The 17,659-nt window shown below is 42.8% G+C and overlaps 1 protein-coding gene across 1 annotated transcript; it reads left to right on the top strand.

Moving 5' to 3' along the window:
* Positions 1-1,224: 1,224 nt before the first annotated feature.
* LOC111838665 (activator of 90 kDa heat shock protein ATPase homolog 1-like) lies at positions 1,225-15,720 on the top strand. The gene is made up of 9 exons (XM_023801896.2): positions 1,225-1,626; positions 2,816-3,006; positions 3,394-3,476; positions 4,021-4,138; positions 4,994-5,088; positions 5,717-5,842; positions 13,952-14,053; positions 14,161-14,212; positions 14,785-15,720. Exons 1-9 carry the CDS (start codon positions 1,547-1,549, stop codon positions 14,955-14,957), a joined length of 1,020 nt encoding a protein of 339 aa, XP_023657664.1. The 5' UTR covers positions 1,225-1,546; the 3' UTR covers positions 14,958-15,720.
* The last annotated feature ends 1,939 nt before the right edge of the window (positions 15,721-17,659 follow it).

Consider the following 17,659-nt stretch of genomic DNA (forward strand, 5'->3'; position numbering starts at 1 on the left):
GTGTGTATTAAATTGCAAATTTGACATCGCCTCCCCTTTTATTATAATGCAAAATAATTAAACACGTACCCCTTCCGCATCCTTTTGACTGTTAAATCACTATGAAAGCATTTACTTTTCCTGCCATTCATTTCTTTAGGTTAAAATAACAATGTGTATCGACTAGGAATATATGGTTTCTTATTTAATAAGGTCTTAACTTTGAGCCAAGTCAAAATGAAACACAAAAACATTCCGCAAAAAGGTAATATTTGATTACACGATCACTGAGCTATTTATTAAACACGATTTAGTATATTCTTTCTGTCATGTAGCTAATAGAAAAAAGGCTGAAGCCCGTCTAACTGGCAGGGGCCCACCACCACTTCCCCTCACCCCATCTGAGGGCAACCAGTGGTAACCAGCATTGTACTGTCCTGTAATGATTACCTATAGTTAGTGGAAAAAAGTAATGAGTTTGATGATTTTAACAAGGCAAAAAATTAAGGATACAAAATCAAGTTACCTGCACATTGATACTATGAATAGATTTCCTATTAACATAGTCTCCCTCATTTATTGAAGGAGCTTTAATAGGAATGTAGGTGCCATCAATGCACCCAATTATGAATGAATGAATGTCCACAGGATCGTCATCAAAAGGGCACGCCATGCTCAGTAACCTTCTGCAACAAAATGACCCTGGAACATAACCTGCTCAGTAGCAGGTTATCTTCAGAGAGTAAGCTGCTATGGTTACGTACATACCCAGAAAGTTAACCTCCGTTTTTGGAACCGAAAGATGAGGTTAACCACTAACTTACCCTTAAACTTACCCCGGTATGTCACATAACCTGCTTTCTGGAATACCCCCCTGGTGTGTACTGGAATATGCGTTTCCTCAGTTTTTTGTATACACTTAATTTGTTTTGGTGTATAGTGTAATAATGTACGTTGTAATGAATCACAACACACCCAGCGTCTAAGGTCTTTTGACCAGCAGGTGACTCTAGTGAGCATTCGAAGCCTCGATAAATGAACCAATATTTAACACGATTGGCTGGAAAACCTCAGTGCAAGAAGCTTCATCTAGTAATTACCTGCTTTCCCCTTTGAATCATAGTGTATTTCTTTTCTAGGTTAATTTATAACCATTCCCAATCAGTAATTAGGTTCTGCACCTGGGCCCTACCTCAGGAACTGCTGTCAATTAAGTGGAACTGAAATATTTTGTGACGGTCAGGGAAAGTTCCAGTCAGGAAGCATTTGGTGGTGACACTGAGCGCCCTTTCCAGTAAGTTCTACTGGGTGCTGATATAAAACTCCGGGCGCATCAACGAGTGTTCTGGAAATCTTTTGGGGGAGAACGGAGAGTGCGAGCCGACTACATTGCGGACATTGCCCCGTGTCAAAACTGGGGAAAGTTTTAACGATCGTTGGTGTCTCTCAAATAAGCAGATTTTTGGATAGATAGGCAGGTCCGTTAGGATAGTCGTCTGTTTCGCTGACTCCGTAGTTTATTTGAGAGGTTAACATTGTAGCTCACATTGTGACTACCGGCGCTGTCATGGCTAAATGGGGAGAAGGGGATCCACGCTGGATCGTGGAGGAGAGAGCTGACGCCACCAACGTCAACAACTGGCACTGGTAAGGTGCGGAATCGCAGGGCACAGCGTAATTGAAGCCAGGCCAGGACGGCACGCTGATCGGCGTCAATGTCACTTTAGGTCGGAACACTGTGGGTCGTGTGGGCGGCCCAAAGCAGTCGCGACGCTCCACCTTATGAATCTTCGTGATGCACATGGTGCCGGCGAGAGAGGCACTCCGCGCTGCTAGTGAACTGTGGATGATCGGATATATAACATACACTGGGCATTTAACGTCTTATTTCGCCAAATGTAATTTCATTAATCTACTGAAACTAATGGAAATGACAACATTCACACGCCTCTGTGTTAATTAATGTGGCATGGAAGAATGTGCCTCGGTATTTTAAAGTGACTTTAGTACAGGTGTGTGCGATACATTGAAGGTAACCTCCGTGTATGAAGTCCTTTGACTGGACGGATTGTATTAACGATTGATTCCAGTTTACAAAATGCCACATTTGGACATTAAGAATTTAAGGAGGTCGGTGAGTAAAAACATAAATGACTGGACCTGCGTGACTTCCAAGAGTAATGTCGTAGAGCGGCGCAGTTCTCTTGTTGCAAGAAAGACGCAGAGAACACTGTGTAGTGGTTATATGATATATTTCAAGCTTCAGACCCGCCCAGAGACTCATTTGAATGGGCTACAGAGGCTATTTCCGGAGCTCACAAGGCAGAGGACAGCAGCCTTTACGGGGGCTGGGGGAACTGGCTGTTTTTGTACCATATAGGGCACAGGTGTCAAACTCCAGTGCTGAAAGGCCGGAGCCCTGCACATTTTTGGGTTTCCCCTCATTTAACACACCTGATTCAACTCCTTGTACTAATTACCACACTTGAGCTGACTCATTTGTGGTGGAACAGGGAAAGAACTAATCTACACAGGGCTCTGGCCCTCCAGGACTGCAGTTTGACACCCCTAGGTAAAGGAAATGGAACAGAATTCATACAGGTATCAATGTTAAAATACCAAATACAATTTCCAGTTTTAATCTGGTCTCCTTGTTTGGAAGCATAATAAAAAAACACATGTAATATTTAAATGTAGATAGAAAATAAATGTCATCTTTGCTAGTCGCCAAGGCAGAATCTTAAGACATTTCTAATACACTTGTGCTGACTTTGCATACTGGCCAGGAGGAGCTCATGAGTTCCTCTCCTTCATCCTTCTAACTGTCTAAATGCAGGACTGAGCGGGATGTGACCTCCTGGTCCTCAGACAAGCTGAAAGAGCTGCTCATCGGAGTCTGCGTGGTGAGCAAGGAGGGGAGCTGCGAGATTGTGGAAGTGAGCAAACTGGAGGGCGAGGCATCCATCAACAACCGCAAAGGCAAGCTTATCTACTTCTATGAGTGGGACGTGAAGGCCAAGTGGACAGGTGAGTTACAATGGTTTGTGTTCTGTAAGCTTGTTTGGGTGAATTTCATAAATGCCCATAAATGTTCAAACAATTTAATAAAAATACAGCTAAACTGTCCAGTGGGACTATTGAATACATTTAACCTGTGAAGCACTGGATGTTGAACTTTGGTGTTTTGTTCTGGTGTTTCTCTAGCTTTCAGCTTTAATTGACTTCCCCTTATGGTCTTCCAGTGCGACTCTTTATGTCATCTGTTCACAGTTCTGTAGCTAGGTGACTGTGCATTTCACTGCACATTGTACTGAGTATAACAAATAAAAAATTTAATTTGGGATATCCCAGTGCCAACAAGGGGATGCTTGTTACATATGATCTCAGAGCCCTCACTGAAATGTTGTTTCTCAGGAACATCAACTACTGGAATCGTATATAAAGGAAACATAGAAATTCCCAACCTGTCTGATGAGAATGACATGGATGACATAGATGTAAGTATTTTAAGGAGGAAACAATATTTGTTCATTGTACATGTACATAGAAATTCTTTAGTTGGGTTATTCCATGTCAAATCATCACACTTTCGGACCTCATCGTCACGGATTTTAACGAAACTTGGTATGCTGATTTGGTCACATGAGTAACTCATGAAACTGAAATTGGGCATGTCTTGAATCAATATTGAGGGAGATTTAAGCGAACAAAGTTTGAACTTTTTTTGGGGGGGGGGGGGCTATGACTTTAGCTGGCTATATTTACCTTAATATAAGCTGCACAGAAATTGTCCTCATACAGGTTTGTTTGTTATTCAATTTTTTATATTTTAATCAGTTATTACATGGTAATTATTCCTATGGGGATGACATATTTATGCAATCTATAGAGCTGGACAGTAGCTTTAAAACAATGAGGACCATCTCATATGGGGGATTTAATCAATGACCCTCTGATCACAGGATGCAATGAATGGGGTGTGTGGCAGCTGTCAGTGTGTATATGAACTCTGACTACTGTGCCATTTACTTCTTCTGGCAGGTCAGTGTGTCACTTTGTAAGGATGAGCCTGACACCCCCCTGTTAACCCTGATGAAGAAGGATGGGGTAAACAAAATAAGGACCGTGCTGGGGGGCTATGTGGGATACCTGAAAACAGGTGAGCCTGGCACCTTTATGCTTTGTAATATGAAGATCATTACTATAGTACTACAAGCAGTGTTGGGGTTGTTACACAAAAAAGGAATTATGTTGCCAATTCGTTAAATTGTACTGGGATTACTTTACTCATTCCTCCTTTTGAAAAGTAATTACACTACTCATTACTTCACTTTTGAGTTGCTCTCTAAAACTACAAATTCCTCCAATTTGCTCCATAAAAATATAAGAACAAATATAGTCGTTTCATTACTTTTATTTTCAATACTTTGTTCTTGCCTGTTGTCTTATCAGGTGCTTAGACAGGTTGCCCATGTTATTGACAGTGGTAGAAAGGTGTTTCTGACCTGGGCATAGCTTATGTTTTACAGTAATATTCTTGTCTTTTCGTGGAGTAAATTTGAAAATGATGAATATCTCCACTTACTGAAGCACTCTCTCTTCCATCAGGTTTTTTAATTTATTTTCTGATCTAGAAACATCTGTAATTAAAATTGATCAGAACACATGCCCTTTGCATCTTCCAGTTCTAAAATAGATGTTAACTGTGATAATCAGTTTGTATAGACCAATTTACACGCAGGACTGCAATTACCTATTTTACAAGTTAAATTTAAATATTCGTCATGAAAAACATTCTTTTGAAAAGTAATGCAGGAAAGAATTTAATAATCCAGTAACTGTAATGTGATTACTGAAATTTCACTGTAATGCTTTACTTTATTTCTTTCCACCATAACGAAGTAATTGCAATAACACATTACATTGTAACTCATGACCCCCAAAACTGGTTAAAAGTCATGTGACTCACAACCAATCGCTGATATGGAGAATGAGATTAATGAAATCTTCTCAGAGTTCACCCAGGGCATGATCCTCCCCACGACCAATGGCATGAACAAGCAGCAGCAGCAGACACCCCAGTCCAAGGGTAACACTCAGAATTTACAGGTGGGTGTGCATGGGCCGCGCAGGCAGAACTCTGGTCACGTGGGGTTTGGTGAAATGGGATTGGCTGCCTGGCTGGATTGGTGGGCTGTCTAAAACATAGCTCCAGTTGTTGTTGTTATAATGGGAAAATTGCACAGACAGGTATCTGTAGATAAAGTATTTGGTACTGGATGAGAATTCAGTATATGCTGGCCATGGCTATTTAAACATCCTCATTGGAAAATAGTATCACTAACTGTATGGCATGGTTAATATATAGCTACCTGTAACATGGGTGTCTGCTCAGCTCTGCTTTTGTAGAATGTATGGTTGTTATGGGGTCTTTCTTTTCAGTTGGTGCTGTGTTGCCCTGGTGCACATGTGGGAGGGGCTTATGTAGATCGGTTGAAACCACTCTGTCACAAAGTTGCCAGCTATATCCTGCTGCTTCAGGAGCCACGAATCATGTAGCTCAGATTCTGGAGGGTTTGTTCTTTAGGACCGCATTTGATGTGTCATCAAATTGGTTTCCTCTGGCTGGATGGTTTACATGCATGCAAGTTTAGATGTTGATACAGGAGGAAAGGATACTCTTTGGGTTAGTAGATAAAGGCACAATGTTTCTCAAGACCCCTGTTTCTCCCTACAGCCAGGAGCTGTCAGCTCCACCCCTTCACCTAGCACTGGCATAAAGATTCCTACTTGCAAATTCTGTCTGAAGGAAACGTTTCTCACCTCACCAGAGGAACTCTACAGAGTCTTTCTCAATGAGGAGGTGAGCACAGATGTCTGTCTACCTTCAGCAGACTAATGCTATGTTCACACTGCACGACTTTTAAAGTCATCAGAATGCTATACTGTTCACACTCCACAACTTGTCATCTTGTAATCAGGAATCTTGAAGTCGTTGTGGTTTACACACTACACAACTGATCAGCAACAGGGGGTCACATGCTACAAGATCTTTAACCGGAGGAATCGCTGATGAGTCTGTCTGGTATCAAAGCTATGTTTTGTCATGAAATCACACACAAGAATGACCCCAGAAAATTAAAATTCTTGTCAACTCGATACACGTATACTGGATATTTACAAACGTGGTAAATTAACACCTGTATACATAGAACTTTCAGGAAACAGTATCTCATACCTTTGGTCTTCAATGATCCGACATATAATATAGCCTAATATAATATCCCTGAACAATAACTGTACGTTCACACCGTGGGCTGTGAGAGTGTCAGTGTTCACTCTGGCTGCCCTATGCATTACTCTAGCAAATGCTGGGAACGCTCTCTGATGTAGATGTAGTAGGTGGGACAAAGTTGTTCACAATGCTGGGTCTTGGAAACTTGTTAAAGTGGCTGCAAAGCAAACAAACGTAGCTTATCTTTGTGCTAACTGCCGATAGGATGTCATTTGTCAAAGCACATGTAATTAAGATGATAGAATAAGTAACATAAAAATTACTGACCATTTGTATTGTTTTGCATGGCACAAAAAGTAGTATGTGATATCCTTCTTTTTTCCCCCACCAAAAATATTATGCACTTCACCAATTGATCACCACCATCTGGATCACCAATAATTTCAAACATCTTGGTCTATGCTTCATTATTTTTGTCTCTGTATCAAACTCACTTTAATGATATTGGTGAAACGTGCCAGTAAAAAATACATGAATGTAAAATAATGCATGTAAGAATGTGCATTCAATAGTCTAGATAAGCTAGATGTGTTAATGACAATGTATAATAAACAGGGTTCCCGCGGGGTCTTAAAAAGTCTAAAATTCATAGTTAAATTTAAGGCAGATTTTCATCCTAGGTCTTAAATTTAATTTACCCAAGTCTTAAAATTCTTACCTCCGTTCATTCCCAAAAAGCGTTGTCCGCAGAAAATAAAATAGTAAAACGTTGTAAAACGGTAATCCGTTGGTTGTGTTTTCTGATCTGCACCGGTGTCTGCGTGGTAATAAAACTACAAATCCCATTGCGTGATCACTGCAGCTAGGCAACCATCTAGTTTGAGAAGGGTCTGGCTGCAGAATGTGCACTTTCAACCACTGACATCAGGTGCACGCTCAGCCACAACAGGAAGTGCAGGGGAATCAAGTGCTAACTTAGTTCTTGAGGTCAATGTGAATGGTATGTTGTTTTATTATTTGTATTACTGAATGATATAGTTACAAGTTTTTTTCATGCGTTACATTATTGCAATGTAAATGTTTTGATGTAGTGCGTTAGTAACTTTTTTTTTCTCTGATAACTGAAAAAATTCACTCCAGTCAAAAGGCAACTACTAGCCAGTTGGCTCATGTTATCTTATCATAAAATGAACACATTTCTACTTTTACAGAGCTTTTCATGGAGTTATCTTGTGAATGTCTTAGTTTCCAGCATATAGTTTTTAGTTGTTCATGTGGTCTTGAGGAAAACATTTCTCTGTCAACTTATGGTATGGCAAGTTTTTATTATCATACACAGGGGTTATTTAATGTGCTTTATAAAAACATGATTTAAAAAGTTAAACCAACACAAAAAAAAGCAAAATAGAGATGAAGAAAAAAAACTTATTTGAATAAAAATTGCTTAGAAAATCAAAAAAATCTGATTAAAAGTGCAGTATGTCCTGCCCCGCTGGTCTGCTCCTCCCGTGTGCCACGCCCCCTCGTTAACCCCATGTGGATTCCCCGTGTTTATCAGCTGTTTCCAGTTGTTTTCATTATCGCTGATGGGTCTGGAACGTAACTTCCGCGATAGGTGGGGGATCACTATATATTTTAAGGCATAAATATTTTTTATTTTTTATTTTTTTTAGTTTAAGCCTTAAAATACCACTCCCACGTGCTTTAAACACATGTGAACTTATTAAAACGCACTGTGTAAACATATATATGTGGATGTTGGGCTAAGGATATGAGTGACATAAAATATGAGAATTTCTGGTATCATTTGAATGTTTCAAGTAATGCATAGTGTTGGTCTTAGAAGGTCTTAAAAAGGTCTTAAATTTAACTTACTGAAACGTGCAAGAACCCTGAATAAAACTATATAAACAACAGTTATTTTGGGCAGTCTGGGGCTTGAATTCTATCTTTGACTACTTTTGGTCCTTTTTCTTCACTTGCTCCAAGTCAGACATTGATTCAGTGTATGAGACAAAATAATGAACCTCTTAGTTGAAATTTTCACAATTTTAATATCAGTCTCTATGATTAAAAGACCAAGTTATCATATGGCAAAACATATAATGCATTGCAGACTGAAACCTTTGCCCTTGAATAGAAAATTATTAGCTTAGGTATATCCTAGTGCTGAATGACCTTTTTAAACACATACATCTATACTGTGCTGGCGGCGGTGTTAATTTTGTTGACGAACAAATCGTCAACGCCCCTTTATTTTCAGACTAAAACGAGACTCTAAATAAATATTTTGTGACGCCTAAGACTATGACTAAGTGTATTGACAATTTCGTAAACAAATAAAAACGAGACGAAAATGTTTGGCAGAGACGAGATCCAGTCAGAACTAACAGAGTTCGCCTAAGGCAGGGATCAGTCTTGAAGCAAAGGTCTGGAAGATCATAATGTCTAACTATTTAGTGTGGTATATATTTAACTAGCCTATTAGTTGTATCAACATCTACTAAATCAAGGTAGGGCTGCAGTTCAAAATAAGAGAAAATGAATAAAATGTGAAAATTGTGCATGTTTAAATAAGTTAAGCACTTTAAGCCGTAAAACCCTAATACAGTCGTGTCTATGTCATATATTTTAGTGTTCATGGATTTAAGTACTGGTTTTCTATAATCCCACACCGGTAGTAAAATTAAAGTCTCGTTTTAATATAAATACATACAAACTTATCTACGGTGGCCGAGAGAGCTCAACGCGCTGCAACTTCAGAAAACACATGCAAACAGAAAAAAACCACAACAAATTAAGAAAATGTCTCCATCAGTTTGACAACACAGGCGCTGCAAATACGGAAACGCGCTGCAAACACAAAAAACGCGCTGCAAATAGCAGACCACAACGGAAATGTTTCAGGGGGACCTCAAAAAGTGACGAACCCATCTGGGAGCTGATTATTTGTTCAATATGACGTTTTTCTCACTCGTTTTATATTTGTTGGAGTAACAACACAAATGGATGAGCCGTTATAGGTGAAAACAGTGCATTTTACTTTTTATTCCAAATAAAAACGTGGGGTTGCCAACTTTGGCCAGCTGGCTGGAGTGAGATTTTCAATTCGAGATGCCTGCACACCTGTAACAGTTCTTACCTTGTAAATTGTCTGCTTCTGTATTTAACCATGTAAATACACTTTGGACGTAGCTAATTTTAGGTTTATAATGGCATAATATAGATTTTCCGTAAGATTTCCTGCGTGTGTCTGAAAGCGTGAGCATCATACCAGAAGCTTAAAATTTGGCAATCCTGAAAATGTGCATTTTTTGTTTCACCTGAGTTGATTTATATAACGAATAACATTAATTTATACAGTTGTTAAAAATCGGACACTTCAACAAACATGAAATCACCAATAAACTATGTCTACAAATATTTTTTTAATATTTCTATTTTAATATTCAGAGAGAGCCTGGTCTCTCTGGCCTGGTGGCATTATAGCCTATGCGCTTTGAAGTGATTTTATTTTTGCACTAATGGCACTACTGATTTTAAAGTACTCAGTTTCCGGGTATCCATCCATCCATCCATTTTCTCCCGCTTATCCGAGGTTGGGTCGCGGGGGCAGCAGTCTCAGCAGGGAAACCCAGACTTCCCTCTCCCCGGCCACTTCATCCAGCTCCTCTGGGGGAATCCCGAGGCGTTCCCAGGCCAGCCGAGAGACATAGTCCCTCCAGCGTGTCCTGGGTCTTCCCCGGGGCCTCCTCCCAGTGGGACATGCCCGGAAGAGCTCACCAGGGAGGCGTCCAGGAGGCATCCTAATCAGATGCCTGAGCCACCTCATCTGGCTCCTTTCAATGCGGAGGAGCAGCGGCTCTACTCTGAGTCCCTCCCGAATGACCGAGCTCCTCACCCTATCTCTAAGGGAGAGCCCAGCCACCCTGCAGAGGAAACTCATTTCGGCCACTTGAACTCGCGATCTTGTTCTTTTGGTCACTACCCACAGCTCGTGACCATAGGTGAGGGTAGGAACGTAGATCGACTGGTAAATCGAGAGCTTCGCCTTTTGGCTCAGTTCCTTCTTCACCATGACAGACTGATGCAGCGCCCGCATCACTGCGGACGCCGCACCGATCCGCCTGACGCACCCCATACTCCCGGAGCACCCCCCACAGGACTCCCCGAGGGACACGGTCAAATGCCTTCTCCAAGTCCACAAAACACATGTAGACTGGTTGGGCAAACTCCCATGAACCCTCTAGAACCCTGCAGAGAGTAAAGAGCTGGTCCACTGTTCCACGGCCGGGGCGAAAACCACACTGCTCCTCCTGAATCCGCGGTTCGACAATCTGGCAGACCCTCCTCTCCAGAACCCCCGAATAGACCTTACCAGGGAGGCTGAGGAGTGTGATCCCCCTATAGTTGGAGCACACCCTCTGGTCCCCTTTCTTGAAGAGGGGGACCACCACCCCGGTCTGCCAGTCCAGAGGCACTGCCCCCGATGTCCACGCGATGCTGCAGATGCGTGTTAACCAAGACATCCCCACAGCATCCAGAGCCTTCAGGAACTCTGGGCGGATCTCATCCACCCCCGGGGCTCGACTACCGAGGAGCTTTTTTACCACCTCAGCGACCTCCGCCCCCGACATAGGGGAGTCCACACCCAAGTCCCCATACTCTGCTTCCACATCGGAAGGCGTGTTGGTGGGATTGAGGAGATCTTCGAAGTACTCCTTCCACCGACCCAAAACGTCCCGGGTTGAGGTCAGCAGCACCCCATCCCCACCATAAACAGTGTTGATGTTGCACCGCTTTCCCACCCGGAGCCGCCAGATGGTGGACCAGAATCGCCTCGAAGCCGTCCGGAAGTCGTTTTCCATGGCCTCGCCAAACTCCTCCCAAACCCGAGTTTTTGCCTCAGCGACCGCCGAAGCCGCATCCCGCTTGGCCTACCGGTACCCGTCAGCTGCCTCTGAAGTCCCACAGGCTAAATAGGCCCGATAGGACTTCTTCTTCAGCTTGACGGCATCCCTCACCACTGGTGTCCACCAGCGGGTTCGCGGATTGCCGCCGCGACAGGCACCGACTACCTTACGGCCACAGCTCCGGTCAGCCGCCTCCACAATGGAGGCGTGGAACATGGCCCATTCAGACTCAATGTCCCCCGCCTCCCCCGGGACATGGGAAAAGTTCTGCCGGAGGTAGGAGTTGAAACTCCTCCTGACAGGGGATTCAGCCAGATGTTCCCAGCAGACCCTCACTATACGCTTGGGCCTGCCAGGCCTGGCCAGCTTCCTCCCCCACCAGCAGAGCCAACCCACCACCAGGTAGTGATCAGTTGACAGCTCCGCCCCTCTCTTCACCCGAGTGTCCAAGACATGCGGCCACAAGTCCGACGACACGACTCCAAAGTCGATCATCGAACTGCGGCCTAGGGTGTCCTGGTGTCAAGTGCACATATGAACACCCTTATGCCTGAACATGGTGTTCATTATGGACAATCCGTGGCGAGCACAGAAGTCCAACAACAGAACACCACTCGGGTTCAGATCGGGGGGGCCGTTCCTCCCAGTCACGCCACTCCAGGTCTCACTGTCATTGCCCACGTGAGCATTGAAGTCCCCCAGCAGAACAAGAGTCCCCAGAAGGAATGCTCTCCAACACCCCTTCCAGAGACTCTAAAAAGGGTGGGTACTCTGAACTGCTGCTCGGCGCATATGCGCAAACAACAGTCAGAACCCGTCCCCCCACCCGAAGGCGAAGGGAGGCTACCCTCTTGTCCACCGCGGTAAACCCCAATGTGCAGGCGCCCAGCCAAGGGGCAATAAGTATGCCCACCCCCGCTCTGCGCCTCTCCCCGCAGGCAACTCCAGAGTGGAAAAGGGTCCAACCACCTTCAAGGAGACTGGTTCCAGAGCCTAAGCCGTGCGTCGAGGTGAGCCCGACTATGTCTAGCCGGAATTTCTCAACCTCGCGCACCAGCTCAGGCTCCTTCCCCATCAGAGAGGTGACATTCCATGTCCCAAGAGCTAGCTTCTGCAGCCAAGGATCGGACCGCCAAGGTCCCCGCCTTCGGCCACTGCCCAGCTCACAATGCACCCGACCCCTATGGCCCCTCCTACGGGTGGTGAGCCCATTGGAAGGGGGACCCACGTGCCTTGTTCGGGCTGTGCCCAACCAGGCCCCATGGGTATAGGCCTGGCCACCAGGCGCTCGCCATCGAGCCCCACCCCCAGGCCTGGCTCCAGGGGGGGGCCCCGGTGACCCGCGTCCGGGCAAGGGAAAACGTGTTTCCAATATTTTTCTCATCATATGGGGTCTTTTGAGCCGAACTTCGTCTGGTTCCTCACCCCGGACCTGTTTGCCTTGGGTGACCCTACCAGGGGCATAAAGCCCCGGGCAACTTAGCTCCTGGGATCACTGGAACACGCAAACTCCTCCACCACAATAAGGTGTCTGCTCCAGGAGGGGATAAATAAACATAAGTTTGTGTTTCAAATAAGAGTGAAATCTGTGTCTTTGTGTACTGCACAGTCAGACCTTAATACCATCCCTTAACATTGGCTTCATTTCATCTTGGTGAACATAATGACTTTCTGACATCAAAGGGAAACTTTAAACATTACATTTTATACTTCATTTTAGTCTGCTAAATCAACTGTAGTTTTAGTTGACTAATCTTATGATATTTAGTCAACTAAAACTAAAATAATTTAGATGACAAACTAAATTACATTTTAGTCAAAAGACTGACTAAAACTAAATAAATTTGCAGTCAAAATTAACACTGGCTGGCGGGGTATAAAAATGCATATGTCCTTTTTTTTTTTTTCTTTAAAGCATAGTTTTATGCTGCCTAAACACAGTTATGTTTTACCATGTCTAGAGGGTGGAGACATATTCTCACAGTTTATACCCCGATGGTGCTTGGGAACTTTTTGGTCAGAACAAAAGTTTACATGCTCGTGTTCTGTGGAACTCTTTAGTGGAGCATCTCTACATTCCAATTGGTTGTCGCCGAACTGCATCATAGCTCATTACCATGCTCTCACTGCCCAAATCCACGATGCAACACACCATACTGCTCTTCTCTGCCTGGTGACGTGCCTTCCCATAGAGAATGAATGGCTTCCAATTACTTTGACGCTCTCGCCACTCACGATGGGAACACACCTATTGAAATTCCTCCCTTGACTTTTGCCTCACCTTCTGTCTTGCGCTCTCATGGGCTCATTGTCAGTCACAACACATTTCACACTACAGGATTTGGAGTCCAGATATTTAGCCTGCGAGATATCTAATGGGCATCTGTGATGCATTGGCAACTTCATCGGGTTGTCTTTGAACAGTTTAAGCATACAGATCGAGTGCCGATTTTGCCAGTGCTGATCAAACACCAATTGGTCTTCAATCTGAGGGTTTTGTTGGCTCTAAAAATTGTCTGCAAGCAGAGCGCTGGAGCTAAAAGCATGTAGTGTGAAGTTTAGCATAAAGGGAGAATAAGCACTACTTTCTTGAATGGAGTTGGGGAAAGAATCACAGTAATCCTGGAGTGCATTTCTAAATGAAAGCTATCATTGGGAGTTGTCGTCGTGTTTTTTTTTTTTTTTTTTTTTTTTCTTTTCTTTTTTCCAGGAATAAATCATTGTTGTTCTAGCTAGAGGTGCTTGTAACCATGTATGTAGAATGTTTATTAGCTTATCTTTCAGTCAGGTTCATGTGTTTATTTTTTTCCTCCCTTGTCTGTAGATGGTGCAGGCATTTACTCATGGGCCAGCCATGGTCAACGGTGACAAAGGAGGGAAATTTCGTCTGCTGGATGGGAATGTCTGTGGAGAGTTCAAGGAGTTGGTAAGAGAGAGACTTCCTATCATTTAAGAGTTTGTACTTTTGATTATAGTTTGATTTGTAATGGCTTTACTTGACCAACAAGAACCAAAAGATGCAATATTTTCCAGGTTCCAGATGAGAAGATTGTCATGAAATGGCGGTTTAAGACGTGGCCTAGTGGTAGGTGGTCATTTTCCAATAGTATACTCAGTCATAATTAAGGGTCTGCGTAATTATCTGTTTAACACTGCTGGGTTATCGCACCTAGTCACATTTTTATTTGAACCCTCTCTGTATACACACTGAGCCTAGCTTTGTGCTTTACCTTCAAACTTGAATTAGCATCTAATTATGATTACAATTATATCAGTATTATAATAATGTATTCCTCGGTCCACCCCATCTCCCCTCTACACTAGGCTTGGGTGGTGTCAGATTTTTCATATCTTGTACTTCAAAAGCAACGCTATTCTGTCATCTTGGCTGACATACTCTCCCCAGCCTTTATTAAAAGCATAATTTTGTGTGACTTATCAAAGTAATCAGCACCTCATTCATGTGCTACCACTGACTAGGACTATGGCCAAGTCACATGATTAAATTCCCCCATGATATTTCGCTGGGGGGTTCACCCACAATCTGGGTCAAGGTCTAGATGATGGCACTGTGTCGTACTCCCGTTTTAGTACCCCTCAGAGCTTTATGCGGACCATTCATTTGCACACACTGAGAGCCCTGCCCATCTCCCTCAGAGCACTATGCCACTATCACCATATATCTTGTGGAGCGTGGAGGCGAGACAGAGCTGAAGCTGGAGTGCACGGGTGTGCCGGTGAACGAGGAGGACAGGACCAAAGCCGGCTGGCAGCGGTATTACTTCGACGCCATCAAACAGACGTTTGGCTATGGGGCTCGACTCTACTGAAGGTGCCGCATGGTGGAGCTCCTCCCTCTTGACCTCTGAACTGGAAACAAAACGGAACAGAAAACGGAAGCGTGTTTGCTTGTTCCGTTTTGTTCATGTATATTGCATTCATTTCTAAGGCGATTGGATCTGTACACCAGCTGCACGGCACGCATGAATGAACTGTGCCTTTGTGCCCCACGTAGTAGTTCAGCTTTGCACATGGGTTTTGTAGTCCGAGGTTCTTTGAATATTTTAAGGAGCAAGAAAGTAAATAGGAATCGCAACGGAAAAACACCTCAATTGAGTATTTAAAAGGAGCAATTAATCGGGCCCTTTTGTTCATTTGTCATGTTAATATCAATAAAATACCATTTCGAGTTTGCTCAGCTTTTTTTATAATGAAAAAGATTGATCGTGTGTAAAAGCCTTAAGAGTTCCGTGCACCGATTTAAGTTTGAAAAAAAAATCCCCTTAATGCAAGATAATGCAGCTTGCTGTTATAATAGTTTCATTTACAGCATTTCCCTGAGTACTGTAAGTCAAAATTGTTTTATTGAATATATATGTAACGGCCTGCGCAATGTATTTAAATGTTCTGTGTTCAGACGATTTATTGCAATGTTTGCCATTCAAGTGTAAATCAGCAGCTGGTAAAGCTAGAGGATGACTACAGAGGACAACTGTAATGGCATATGAGTAATTTTAAAAGCTTCCTGTACTGGTATAATGTGTTTGCCAGTGATTTGCGTCCCTATTTAAATAAAATGAATAATTCATTTTGGATCGCTGTTCTTTGAAGATGGTTAACTGAATTTGTACATAGGAGACCAATTGGGTCTGGGAAAGGGCCCCGCTGAGGGTTTGCTACCTGTATTTCCAGTGCTCTTGACCAAGCACTGTGTCCTTCCATCTGAATTGTGTAAAAAGTCATAGGCTGCACACAGTATTTGTATATAAAGACGACAGACCTGGTGGAACGCTGGTGCTTTAAAACCCAGCAAGGGGTAAGCAGCTATTAGGGGATTAACTCCAGTTTATCCTGCATGCTAATCCAGAAAGTTCCATCAATTTCCAATCTAGTACATCAATTAACTTTGTTAAAATGCTATTAATTTATGTGTGAGCTGCACTTAGAGAAATTGTTTTCCCCATGTTCAACTTAAGAACATAAGAACATAAGAAATATACAAACGAGAGGAGGCCATTCGGCCCATCGAGCTCGCTTGGGGAGAACTTAACTAATAGCTCAGAGTTGTTAAAATCTTATCTAGCTCTGATTTAAAGGAACCCAAGGATTCGGCTTGCACTACGTTATCAGGAAGACTATTCCATACTCTGACTACACGCTGTGTAAAGAAGTGCTTCCTTAAATCCAGTTTGAAATGTTCTCCCGCTAATTTCCACCTATGGCCACGAGTTCTTGTATTTGAACTAATGCTGAAGTAACTATTCGGTTGAACAGCATCCAAACCTGTTAGAATCTTATAGACCTGGATCATGTCCCCCCTCAGTCTCCTTTGCTTGAGGCTGAACAGATTTAGCTCAAATAACCTTTCCTCGTATGACATTCCTCTAAGACCAGGAATCATTCTTGTGGCCCTACGCTGCACCTTTTCTAAGGCCGCTATGTCCTTTTTAAGATACGGTGACCAAACCTGTACACAATATTCTAGGTGAGGTCTCACCAAGGAATTGTATAATCTTAGCATTACCTCCCTTGACTTAAACTCCACACACCTGGAGATATACCCCAACATCCTATTGGCCTTTTTTATTGCTTCCCCGCACTGGCGAGAATGAGACATGGAAGCATCAACATACACACCAAGGTCTTTCTCATAATCAGCTACCTTTATTTCAGTAGGTCCCATAAAATACCTGTACTTTATATTTCTGCTCCCTACATGGAGTACCTTACATTTGTCTATGTTAAATTTCATCTGCCAGGTGTCAGCCCAGTCACTAATTAAATTAAGATCCCGCTGTAGCTGCTGAGCCGCTAGTTCAGTATCTGCTACACCACCCACCTTGGTGTCATCTGCAAATTTCACCAGTTTACTGTATATATTGGTGTCTATATCATTTATGTAAATAAGGAACAAAAGTGGTCCTAAAATTGAACGCAGGCCCACTGTGACATCGAGCCTCTTATAACTACTCGCTGCTTCCTATCCGTTAACCAGTTATCAATCCAAGTCGCTACAGTTCCTAAAATACCTGTCGCTTTGAGTGAATGTGGCTTCACTTCTATTTAAAAGGTCTGAATTTTAATGGGGAAATAGAAGTTTTGTTCCTCATGATCAGAAGAATAAGACCCTTAATGTAGAAGAAATTCATAATACATAAATTATAAATATCAAACCCAGATCAACAGGATAGGCAAAGTAATTTTACAATTACATAATTACTAATTATGCAATTAACGTTGCCAGGATTAATCGGGGTTACATAATAATTTTCTTTAATAAAACAGGAATGAAATATTTGCTTTGACCAAGGTGTCGTCACACAAATGTCATCTGCGGGACTTTTATATTACTTTGCCATTTTGTCCTTAACATGAATCAGCTAGAGAACTAGAATGGCTGTGTCACTAAACCATTCACTGTCCTCAAACAAAAAAATGACCATTTATGAAATAACAAAATGCTAGATGGAACTTCCAGGAAATCGAACCTTTACATTTGAAAAGGAATAAGCAACTATTACTAAGGCTATAC

Source organism: Paramormyrops kingsleyae, chromosome 19 (genome assembly GCF_048594095.1).
Source record: "Paramormyrops kingsleyae isolate MSU_618 chromosome 19, PKINGS_0.4, whole genome shotgun sequence".
Taxonomy (NCBI): Eukaryota; Metazoa; Chordata; class Actinopteri; order Osteoglossiformes; family Mormyridae; genus Paramormyrops; species Paramormyrops kingsleyae.